Consider the following 13,079-nt stretch of genomic DNA (forward strand, 5'->3'; position numbering starts at 1 on the left):
CACAACAGCATCTATACCGACTACAGAAAAGCCGTCCGCAATATACAACGCGCACTACCGGAAACCCACCCACATGACATTTTAGTGCAATCCTATAAGAGTAATTCGAACATTACAATCACCCTGCGTTAACACCTCGTTTCTGGGATCGGGAGAAATGAGTTGTGCAACAACGGACCCACGACATCAACATTCGGTGCCTTCGATCTCCTGTCCAAATGCAACGTCAGTGGAAGACGCCGCAACATAATAAGCGCATAGAGCTGAACACTACTGCAACACCATAAAAAATCGCAAAATGCTACTCCAACCTCCCCCGTCACAGAAGACGGAACAAGAACGCGTCCTTCACAACAAGGGACTCGTAGTGGTCCCGAAACGTCATATTTCAGAACCCATTTTTGGCGAGTGTACGTTTTATTCATCCGCTATGTTTCCCCTCGTCAGACAGGATTCTGTCGAACCCTTGACTACATTCTCTACTCATGTAACATCGTCATGGCTTCTCCATATTTGCCTTACCCTCCCCGTCTTTACTGGAGTGCTTGGCTTCACTCGGGCTCGGCAGATTGTCAGTAGGCCTTGGCGGAACAAGCGCAGGTCTTAACTGGGCCTTAGTGCTGGCCTCAAAAAAACTTTTCCCTCCTCCTCGGCCCACCGGCAGTGTTCCCCGCGTTAACAATACCTTTCCTGTCATCTCTCGGCTAAGGGACAAAACCATAGGTCACGGGGTTCGCGCTGCCAGCGGAGAGAGGCGTTGTTACCGTAACCTCCGGTGCTGCGTTATTGCTGCAGCCATTTTTCTTCCATTTAAAAGTATAAAATGTGCGGAAAATTTTTAAAGGCAAAATAAACACGCGGAAAAATGAGTATTCTTCCAAATATCTTAGAAATATTGGGAAGATGACGAAAACAAGAATATACAGAACATTTCTGTGCAGTGATGCCCGACATTTAGCCCGAAATTAACCTTTTCATGATCGTCTTGACATATATCCTTTATTACCTCGAGATTTGGCTCCCTGAAAACAGCCCGTCGCTGGAGTGTGGGGTCGATGGTGGGGACAGTTGTCGGCACTCAATATCATAATGAGTCAAAAAAACATGCAAAGCAATAATGAAAGGGGCGGTGTGTGGCCGCCGGAGGGCCACCTGCTCAATTCCTACCCGACAGCGTTTCAGGAATTCACTCAGATTACATTCTCTTCAGAAGCCAAGCAGGTGCAATTGTTGCATCCAGAAGTGTGCAGTCGAAAGCTGATTGAGCCAAGGAAAACAAGGAAGTTGAAAGTCAATCCCATTAATGCATCTTTCAGAAACAACTGTTGAGCAGAATCCACTAGATTCCCAGAATATGCTTGATGAGGCACTCACACAAACGATATGGACGTGTGGGACAGGTGTTTTTTTTTTTGGAGGGGGGGGGGGTAGAAAACCGGTACTGACGTGAAGCAAGTGAGCTTCGAAAGCGAGCATTCGAGTAGACGTCAATTACACTCGCCAAGGGAGCGAGTCTCGGCACTTTAATAGAAAAGGTTGATAAGAAAACCAGTAGAAAATTCTTGGATTGCGATGCCATCACCTAATAATGGTCTTGGATTGCGATGCCATCACCTAATAATGGACCCCAGGTGGACGGCATGGTATGGTATGGAGAAGGTATACGACGTTAAGATTTACGTGACCGATCGTTTAAATAGTGATTTATTGTAAATTATCTGTGTCAAAGAAATATTGAACTATAGACAACAATTTCAGGGAAAAAAACTGAGGACGAAATACGACGAATACACAAAGTAGCGTATGCTTAAAAACAGTACACAGCCTTTATGGACAATAGTGACATACATATAAGCCAAGAGTAATGATTGTGCTCGACTTGGAGGTCAAAATATTAAAAAGCGTAAAATCACCGCGAAGAAATGCTAGTAATTTGCAGTATGCACACCGTCACACATTGGCGGAGGGTTGAACATAGCTGAATTGGCCTAATAAGACTTAAAAGCATACATACAGAATCATGTCACATGATAATGAGCGCCAAATGAATGAAGGCTCGTATTCGAAGACAAACATGTCCGATCGCCTTCTCACGTAACAATTAACCAACGCGTTAATGGTTGACATTTCCTCTCACCTCTCAATTGAGATGAGATCATACTTTGTTGTGTAGAGTTATACTGAACATATCAAGGTATGAACACTAGCACCTCATTCATGCACAGTCATGGACAAAAGTTTGCAGGATTCGGATTCATCAAAGATTTCTGCTCCGTCTCGCTATCCAGTTAGGTTGTATTGTTTCCATTGGATAGAGTGCGCATGTGTCCGCATAAATCTAAATTTTCATTCAAATGATTTTGCCTAATCTGGCTGAAATAAAGTTTTTAAACCTCGAATCTGACACCCGCATACTTTTGTCCAAGACTGCGCTACCTAATAACACATTATCACCTCTGATCCACCACAACACAAACACAGCGTTGACAATAAAGAGAAAAGTGTAGAACACAATAGTTCTGTAACAGGCGAACTGAAGGCAGAAAACCAGAAGCTCGGTTGGGAACTCACAGAAAAACAGGTCCTGAGGAGCGACATTCACTAAACATCACTAGGGTGATCATCATCACAATCACAGCACAGTAGCGTTTTCTCACAAACACTTTACAAGTTCTCTGTGCTATTCCACAATGAGCAGAACAACGCCTAGATGCAAAAGTGTACAGTAGCAACCGTTCAAATAGAGCAGGGCACTAGCTATGGCTTACATCAGCAATATCAGGAAACAGCTGAGAACAAGCGAAGGTAGTGGCTTCGCGCTGTCAATTTAAAGAAGTCCTACTTAGATGTGCACACAGGTTTCACAAAGAAAACGGATAACTTAAGCGCAGCAAGATGTCAAGCATTGCTCTCGGTGTGAAGAGGTGCGGGTCAATCGAAGTAGGTGCACCTCCTCTCCGGGTTCATGGGTGAGCCACTGGGACATTGGAAGGCCCGAGCGAAAGGCGATAGGTTGCTGACCGCCTTGTTGCAGTCTCCTTCCAGACTGCCGGCAGAGCTCCTGCGGCCGCACATGCTGAAGCACGCCGTGATGAAGAACACCTGCGTGTGAAAAAGGAAACTCGTCAAAGAAGGGACGTGGATATCTGCGGCTAGGTCAAACCGGCATCAATTTTCGACCAGTGATTATGAAGTTGATTTAAATCGTCACGTTGTCATGAATGTCACGCAGCAAGTGTTGACGAGAACCTGTAGTAGTGTTTGAATGTTTTGTGCGCTCTTATCCCGAGCAAGAAAGTCGGGGTTAAGTCTTGGTTGGGGAAGTCATGTTTTGATCCAAGTCGACTTCAAAAGATAGCCGTATATTGTACAATATCGGCACACGTTTAATAACCCAAGATAGCCAAATTATTCTTCAGGTCTGTACTGTGGCGCCTCTTTCTCTCTCTTCGCTCTTTCACATCTTCTACTACCCATTCGCTGACAGTGTGGCTAAAGTGTTCACCGGGAATGAAATAGCCCTAGAGAGCTTTAGATTCCTCATAAAAAAAAACTAGTAATATATTCCTGAGGATCGAATATATACAGCGGAAGCTGCCTGTCGAAGAAGCCTAAATGCAAAAAACTAAACGTGCTTTCAAATGTCAGTACCCTTTATATTATAGTAGGTTAGATTATATTTAAGTTGCACACTGAAAGTAAGCCAGCTACTAAGTATTTACTTTCTTCATGATGAGCTTCAATTTGTGCCTGATCACTAAAAGCTCTTTCTTATCAAAAAAACCTCAAAGCGGGCCTTTAAAGATGCCCAAGGTTATAACGGTGCTTTCAGTGACACAGACGGGAGAGCAACACGCTTTTCGCATGAGTGGTTCTCATTATGCCGATTGTATTATCCGAGCGATTCTTACTGGGTTCTGGCAGATACCCATACAGTTCGAAATTTTGACCTGAAAATTCCGCCGTCCTGCAAAAGACAGTTAAGGCGTTTTTAACACAGTGGCCTTTAAAATAAATATAAATACCTCTATAACACTTCTGCCTAATTCAATACGATGTAATCTGATTCGCAAATTTGACAGGCTAACCACCTTCAATTAAGGACAATGGTGATCTGATAATAGGCGGTCTGCTGTTTGCCGGCAGCTTGGATTGTTTCTGGCAATAATGCTCTTGCATATGAGACATCATTCGTCTAAGTGACATCTACACTTGGTTTCACCAAGTCTTTATATAGATGAATAATCAAAGCGATAAATATTGTTGTATATTAAAGCCCAAACTTGTAGTTTTTAAAATTATACACTTAAACTCAACGCACCTTAACCATATGTCATGAGGAAAGCAATAAAGGAAGCAATTAAAAGGTATGTGAGAATTAGAGGCTGGAGCGGGGGCCTCCGGATTAATTTCTGTCACGCGGAAATGATAAAGCGAACTTGCACTGCACAGAGCGTGGCAGACTTTAGGATTTTGCTTCCATCGAAGTGCGGTTGACGTGGCCGGGATATTTTCCTCGCTCTACGTGGTCATTAACGAAATGCCGTTAATAGCCATGGCGGCGAGTCGATTGGCAGAACTCATGCACGATGCATTCTATCGTCTGCCATCGCAAGAAAGCAAAGGCGCCGAAAATGTGTAACTATATGCGGACAGATCAAACTTCGTTGCTCTAGGTTATGAGTGGCGAGAAGGAGCCGAATGTGTCTCACTCTAGTCGACACTTTAACGGAGATGGGAAGGCGTGAAAGCAAGTCGAGAAAATAATCTCTACCACATTCGTGCATCCGTTCGTGCAGAGGGCTGCTGGCTCGTGACTGCGAACTACTTTTGTCCCGACTCCGTATGCACACCTTGCTACGTGGATGGCACCGAGGAGACAGGCTAAACATCGCACATGCCGTTCAGCCCACTTACGTGTTCTAAGGACAGCAATTTTTTGCATATTTTAAGCTTCGCGTCTTATCATGCTACAGACATATTCCGTGGCCTCTCTTTCATCCCCAGATGAGTTTCTGCTTGCTTTCCAAACAAATGAACTGCACACTATGAGTGTGTCATGCCCCACAAAGTCATTATCCACTTCTTCACTTTCCAGCTTCCCCATTAGCGTATCAGGTGCTACAGGAACCGGGCCCACCCTGTTATGATTACAAAGGGCACAGTTTTCAAAGCGCCCAGTTTCTGACACATGTCGATAAGAATCCCTGATTACAAAGGCCTTAAATTTCATTTCCAGATCACCATTAGTAAGGTCGAGAGGTTTAACTAACGGCGGAATAAACCGATGGTGGTACTTCAAACTCTCGAGAAAGTCCTGAATTGGCGGTTGTCACATTGAAAGCGGCAAAAGTAGGGCGTGCCTGTTGGTCGGACCAGAGCGGGGAGAGGCGCGTGCCACCCGCCTCTCGACGGCGGCACCGCAGGAACGCATCGTGGGCGATGCGCAGTGCGGGCACCTCCGGGAAGATGTCGTCGCCGGAGGGAAGGCAGCGAGCCCTCTGCGCTGTGTGCTCGCGCCACTCGGCCGGCACCCACGAATCATCGATGCGGCCGGACGGATCCACCTGCAATAATAGAGGTCTAGGAGCGCAAGTCGGAAGCCCTGTGCCGCCTTGATGTCTCTTCATCAACATTCACCTTGACAAAGTGGCTACAGCAGCCATGCCTCTGAGAAGCATGTGCGTGTTTCGTTCCCGACAGCGGAAAGTTTGATTCGATAATGCGGATAAAAAACGCCCCTGCAAGATGATTCCAGACGTGCCCTAGGATGAGTTCGGTTTCTTCAATGTTGCCTCGAAACTCCAAAAATAAGCCTTTCCAAAAAAGGTAATAAGACCTTTCTGGCGATGGAACTTTTTATGCTTTCGAGCGGATTTTAATGGTCCAGACATAACGAACTAGCAGAGGAGTTTATTTAATGCCTTCCAGAAATTACTCTGGATCCGTGAAAAAGCCTCCAGTCAGATAGGTTCGCATATGAGTGTTTTTTGTAAAAATAGTGACAGAGCTATATTCCACAACATTGGTATGGAGAGTGACATATCGGCCAGGCCTGCATTGACGGTACTGAAAGACTGTTTGGCATGAAAGACAGGAACCGACCGATGTTGTTCATGAGAGGAAGGCAATGCGTGGACTAGATTGTTTTACTTTCATTGGGTCGTAACTACATTATAAACGATACAATATTCTTTGCGCTTAACTATGCGTTGACACTATTTTAGAATTTTATATTGTACAAAGTGTTCACTCTAGCATCCAATCTTCTGGTGCGCCTCTCCACTTACAAGCGTTTCAACCCAGAACGCCACCTATTTTAAACAAGTAATATTCACATATCCTGGGATACATTTATTATAAGCTCATTATGCAAACGTTTTGGTCATATATATTCGCCGATCTGCAAAGCCTGTGCACTGCACCGCTCACCATGAGCCCCGTGCTGTCCACGGCCTTGACCAGCTCCTTGGCGAATGTGAATCCCAGGCCACCGTGTGTCATGGCGGGCGTTCCGTAGAGGTAGAACAGTGGCCTTTGCAGCGTCGCCATGGACACGGACACAACGTTGCGGAGGTAGTCGTAGCGGATCAATGGCATGAGGAAGTTCGCTCGCTGCGCCAGCGCTTGAGCGTATTGCGGTTGCTCTGAGAGCTGCCTCAGGCGCTCGTGGCCGTGCACCCAGTAGCGGGCAAGCGAGTCCTGTGCGGGAGCGAAGCTGCTGTACATCTCGCTGAGGGCACGCCACTTCAGCAGCGAGTCGGGAGGCCACAGAGAGACGCGAAGCTTGTCCAGCTTGCTCTTGGCGGCGGCGGAAGCGTTGGAACTGAACGAATTGCTACCCCAGGCGACTGTGGCGAACCTTTCCCTGGCCGATTCTGTGATGTCCTCCAGAGTGCGGTCCACTATGGAGCGGGCCTTTGAAAAATTATTCATTTATAAAAAGATTCAATGTTATCGCTCCTGAACCAATTCAAAATGAAGTAAATGAAGAGTAAGTATGCAACATTCATTTTTCCTCCCGTAAACTGATGAGCGTTACAAAAAATGACAGAATATAGCATTGGAATCCTCCTCCTCTATAAATCTACTTCGCAGACACATTCAATAATGTCTCCGGAACCACTTAGTGCGCAGCTAATGTATGTGACAAATGTAAAACGATGCGCAGTACATAAGAAGACAGTAAATGATCGGTGGTATTTTGACAATTCATTGGCATAACAGGTTGTAACAAACGTTTCATATGCAAGAACAAAAGCTGGTTTTCTGTCATTTTAAGAGGTGCAAGAGCTGCGCTCTTCCACGGCTGACAGTGTCTTGGTGTGACAACTTTTATTTAGGAAAATGACCGATAGACGCAACCAAGTCTTTAGTTCCTGCCCAAGAAAATCTATTTATGTTAACATCCAGGATGAATGACGGAAAATACTATAAGTGTCAAGGTAAGTTTTCAGAAAAAGAAAACAAAGCCCATAATGGTTTTTACTCATGCTTGAAGTATCGATGCTTGCATGGCAAACAGATTTTGTGTTCAACATGCTTGAATCGAAAATCATATGTGATGATATACTGCGCTGCCATTTTAATACAGGGCATATCAGGTAACATCTGCCAAAATTTGTACAGTAATGCGCGCTATGAATGTTCGTCAGCGCAGAGTTTTAAGCAATCATGCTTAGATGGCTTTAGAAGGTTTACAAAGTGTTTGAAATATACTAAAACTAATTATGTTTTAAGAATTAGAAGAAAACACACTTATGCACATCTGATTTCATTACTAAATCATTAATAATAAAAATGTCAATTTTAATACCCGCGTCTCCCCTTAAAGGAAGCGTGGAATTTAAAACACACACCTTTTTGCAAGTTCTTTATTGTGTAAAGCACATTGCAGCTTGGCAGGTGAAAGTTTTGTTGTCGTCTAAATTAGCCCTCACCGCTCCCAGAGTCATTTGCATATCTGATTCTTATAGCCAGTGAGATTACGAATCGTTTCCGGTTATTTCTCTTAACACTAAACCCCAGCCTACCACCCTATATAAGTGAGAATCGGTCAGCAAAAATACTCTCAGGTTATTACACAATCCAAATGTGATTATGGTTGCTGGTTTTAAGCATCTCTGCCTTAAGGTACAATATCATGACGCTAACCTTTGTCGTGATGAGTGCTTCCAGGAACAGCAACCTGATCAGCACGCCGTAGGATGCTTCAACCTCGGTGGCACAGAAGACCGGCCGATTGCTGATGCCGCGATCGAATTCGCCGAACTTGTTCTTTAGCAATTCGATGTTACCAAGTGGGGCGAACACCTGCGGCACAAAACCTGTTCTGCGGCTGCACTCTTCTGTGTCCCAATCTCTTTACAACACTAGCTGTTGAAACCTGCAGTTTACCCGATATCTAGTTGTCCCCGTTAAGAATTAATTTACGACATCACATAGAAAAGTCACAATGTCACCGGACATACACCGGCGACAAAGGGACACCAGTAAGGAAATCATACCATGCGATATTTTGCATCTCATACGTTGATGTGCCCACCAGCTGCGCAAATTTCGCTGCATGCGACTAGTGTGCCCTTGGCATATTCCCTAATGATGCAAAATGGCCACCATCATTTTCTAGAAGGGTTTGTGAACACGAGTGCGGTGGTGGTAGAAGAGTACGTGCGTCTAATGGCTATGTCACCAAAAAGGCTTTGCAGCTTGCGAAGAGAATATTTCGCCTTTCTGCTTGCAGAGGAAGTGTTAGAGATATACATGTCGTTGTGACTATTTTACATTTTCACTTACAAAAATACCCCATCCCTCAGGCAAAACGATGTGTAGACCTCTTGTAAAACTATGTAAAAACAGATATGTCTCCAGGTGGACGTCAGGTTTGACTGTGCCCTCCTATCAGCTCTTTTGACTCCCCGTAAGCCTGAGGACCCGAAAACTGCAGCACTGTTGCCTCATTTCAAGTTACTGAATACCTGCACGAAGAACCACGCGATGTGCTGCGCCATCTCGCGCCGGCTGTACTTGGCGAAGAGCTGGTCGACCGTCGTGAGAAGCGCTGTGTCCTCGACCAGGACGTGGTCACCAGCACCAAAATCGGGCCACAACGCCAAGTGCAAGCCGATCTCGGACAACCACTCAGAGGAGTTGATACTCGGCGTCAGGCGTTCGATCTCCGACAGAGGGAATTCAGCCGGAGTCTGCGCAAAGGCCCGTCGGGGCAAGGAAAGAATCGTTCTTAGGGGTTTCGAGTCTGCAGCTGTGAGTTTGCGTCAGGATGCACTGCTGTCGCGTGACATTTCTCCATTTTTTAATGGTGGTATGATGTTGCGGGAATTGAAATAAGCGTACGAAACCAAAATTAGAAATAATAAGAAATAGCCCTTTGCACGACATAATTAATGACTACTTTGTACATATACCCTGCATGGAAAACAATAGAAAGGACCATTAGGTAAGTGTCAGCACTGGATGGCCTGAGCAAGCAGCTACAGAAAAAACTTTTCATAGATACAACTACATGATATTTAACTACATGCATGCGTAGTTTTATTGGCTTAAGACATTAGGCAATTAGCCTAGATAGCTCTCTGTTTTTTTCATGTCACGATAGTTTTCGCAGCATATGTGTTTAAATATTCTTTCGCCTCAAAACCAAGAAGATACGAGACCTAGCCGCCTATAAGAATATTAAGAGTTCATGGTATTTTTTCTTGGCCGCTAGCTTTGCTTTTCGTGCGTTCACAATTCTTTCTAAATCACCTGCCTTGTTCTTCCGAATCAGCACCTCCATGAAGCGCCTGAGGATATCCGATTCTATTGCCGCCGTCTTCGCGACTTCTTCTTCAGTAGGCTTCGACTCGTTAACGCCAGCAAAGGCCTCGAAGTAGCTCATGTAGTACTTGTAGTAGACGCGCTCAGCTATCAGGCTCTCTTGGAACTTGGACCAGAACACCATTAAGTTCCCCGAGCGAAGCATGAGCGCGTTCCGGTTTCCGCTATGATTCTCCCGCACCTGCAGCATATGAGAGTTTTTAAATATGGCCCGTGGCAATTGAAACCAAAATTGGCACAGACGTGCAAGCTGGTACGTTTATTTCTGAAGTGTATAACATTTTTGGTTATCTCTAGTAGTTAACCAGTAATCATAGCTCACACCATCGTAAAGTCCTCACAATGGGTAAAACTTCCAGCGAGAAAGAGTTGATGACAGCTTCATAAAGCGCACTAGCATGCAATTAGGCTATTAGGTTTTTTTTCTCCACAATACTCATAAACATATGTTAAACCACAGCGTGCACATTTTAATGAGAGCGTTTCATACTGTCAGAAGTTTCAGAACTTAAGGCACCTGTGGACACAAATATCAAGACCTCTATTGCACTCCTGAATGTCTTTGGATTCAGTGAATTCCGTCGTTAAGAGATGACAAAGTAATCACTGCTAGCAATTGCAGAAAATGGAAAAGATGAGGAAAGGGCCCTTAAATCTTATTCCCTGGTTTGCCTCACTTATCGCAACATTTGAATTTGCTTTTGGTCAGAGAAGTGTTTCATGGGATCCAGCTGAAGATACAATTTTTCTTCATCGTGTCATTGAAATGGTGTCAGTTGAATGAACAGCGCAGCACAAGAGAACAGAGAAAAGGAGAGCACAGTTGTGGTGCTCCTTGCCAAGAAGCCCTAACTACCATTTTATTAAAATGATGGTTCTTGATCGTCGCTAAGATACGAATGCGGGAGCGCCGGCACCATTACTAGCATGGTTTGCTTAAAATCTTCAGTCACCGCGCACTAAAAAATGTCCTTTCCTGAATTTGTACGGCATATTTCTCTATAATTTTCAATCACGGAAGGGGATAAAACTCGTGGATTACGAAAAAAATTTTGAAAATTGATATTTCTCTGCATAGGCATTTTCATTTGCCGAACCCGCCACCCCCAAAAGTTGCAAATGAGTCATTCGATGCTTGTCATAGCTAATCGTGCGACTGAAATGGCACAGATTCGTGGTTAATTATTTTTTTTCCACAATTCTTCCGTTCTCTGGTGAAAACCTTACATGACAAAAGGCTCCTCTTGCGATTCATGGTGTCTGCTGTAAGCTTTAATGTTACCAATTCATCAAGTTAAATGCCACATAAGCTGCGGCAGATTAGCAGACTTGACATTGAGCTGCTGGATCCCAGGTCACTGTATGATATCCCGGACGCGGCGGCCCCATATCAAAGTACTCTACGCAATAAACGTTCGTGTTATTTGCAACCCACTTTAAAGAACGCTCAGCGGTCGACATTTACCCGTTTCCCCCCTGCATCATCTCTCGTTGCCACGTGGACCTTGGCGACATTAGACCTGATATGCCACGCACCACTCCAAATGCCACGTGCTGTCAAGGCCACAATTTGTGAAAACAGCACCTGTACGTGGAACCAGAAATGCGTCTGCCAGTTGAAGGCCAAGTCCAGGAGGATGCCCAATGGACTCGCACTGGCATCGGGCTCTCCGGGCCACGGGATGCGGCGCTCCCGCATGAACGCCTTGAGGTCCGCCATGCCGGTGTCATCAGTGGAACCCATGCGCTCTGTGTCCATGCAGGCTCTGTACATGGCCAGCGCCTTCCTGCCTGTGACTCTCAGTTGGGATCCCTTGCTTAGGAGCGTTTCGAAGCCCTGAAGCGGTGACAAACCGAATGGCGAAAGGGTTAGGGTTCCGCGTGGATACCCTGCAGCTTGCATGAAATATTCTTAACGGATGCTAACTGGACATTGCCCTGAAAATGGCGACAATCTGTTTCATGGTGCTAGCTCACTTTACTAGTACATGTTGTCCTTTAAAGGGCATGCCCCAACATTATAGGTTAAGGACTGACTACGGTGCATGTTTGATGTCGCATTAAGAAATTTTATTGCCATTTCCTTCGATACTGCCACGTTACATTCATACGCACCAGATATCAGTCTACCAGAATTAGCACCGCTCGTCCTGGAGGTTATTGTGAGCATTTGAGAGAGACTGAACCCCGATTACATCGCTTTGTGCGTTTTAAGGCTCCGCAAAATACACGGCACTGGAATTTTTTCGCTCTCCGTACTCAGCTAAGCCAAAGTTCACTTGTAAAACAACGACCAATAGAACATACTGTGCGTAGATCTCAACCGCGTCAGAGAGCGAACGGAAAGCGCACCGCGAATGTGTGCTTGTGTGTGTGTTTGGATTGTAGGGACCATGTCTCGCGGTCGCAACTTGTCACAGAACAGCTCTAAGTGGAAGGGGGTCGGAAAGCTGAAGCCGGACAGAAGGATAGCGGAAGTGGGAACAGATGTAGGAGAGCGCGACGACCTTGAAAGAGACACTGAATCCTCTCGCAGCCATTGCCAGCGAGGCCCGCCTGTTTACAAGTGAACATAGTTGACGTTGCAGCTGGGCCTTCCAAGAACTTGACAGGCACCCGGTGCCGTTTCCAGGAGTGGCGACGAGCAGCAAAACACGGGGGGGGGGGGGGGGCTCGAGGAACGGGAAGTCTTAGACCAGAAACAGTCGCCAGAAGGAAATAAAAGAGAACGTAAACGGGGATCGAGCGGACAACCCGAGCCCTGACCGAGATTTTTTTTTTTGCAATGATACATACATGTAAATCACTTCATTTCCATATTGGTAACCAGTTATTTTTCAGTAGTCAGGCTCGTCAGAAGGAGTAAAGAGCAACTGAAAAGTGGAGAGAATAACCTGCTGTTTAAAAACATATATTGAACAGTCTCTGCGATCCGGCTTTACAGCCTTAGCCGTGAGAATCTTCCAGGAGTGGTCATGATATGGAATTGCGCGAGGGATGATTCGTGTAGTAGGGTGCTTAAGATTTGCCCGCGGCATTGCTGAAAAATTTTTGAGTCTCAATATGCGGAAGTTAAAAGCAGTTCATTTTATTCGCTGTCAGAAACGTTCATTGAAATCTGTCGACTATCAAGCCGACAATAGCTTTCCAATGGTCACGCTCTAAGTGATAAAAAAGCCTATGAGACGCTCAAAAACGTTACAACTTGCAAGAATATGCGTTTTAAAGAGATAAGAGACCGC

General features: G+C 45.3%; 1 protein-coding gene across 1 annotated transcript; it reads right to left on the minus strand.

The window, feature by feature from the left end:
- Positions 1-2,931: 2,931 nt before the first annotated feature.
- On the minus strand, positions 2,932-11,705 carry LOC144108446 (endothelin-converting enzyme 2-like). The gene is made up of 6 exons (XM_077641683.1): positions 11,423-11,705; positions 8,979-9,203; positions 8,155-8,313; positions 6,433-6,918; positions 5,364-5,567; positions 2,932-3,102 (listed from the first exon to the last, which is right to left on the minus strand). The coding sequence occupies exons 1-6, from the start codon at positions 11,609-11,611 to the stop codon at positions 2,932-2,934; spliced, it is 1,434 nt and encodes a 477-aa protein (XP_077497809.1). The 5' UTR covers positions 11,612-11,705.
- Between the last annotated feature and the right edge of the window lie 1,374 nt (positions 11,706-13,079).

The sequence above is a fragment of the Amblyomma americanum genome, chromosome 10, assembly GCF_052857255.1.
Source record: "Amblyomma americanum isolate KBUSLIRL-KWMA chromosome 10, ASM5285725v1, whole genome shotgun sequence".
Taxonomy (NCBI): Eukaryota; Metazoa; Arthropoda; class Arachnida; order Ixodida; family Ixodidae; genus Amblyomma; species Amblyomma americanum.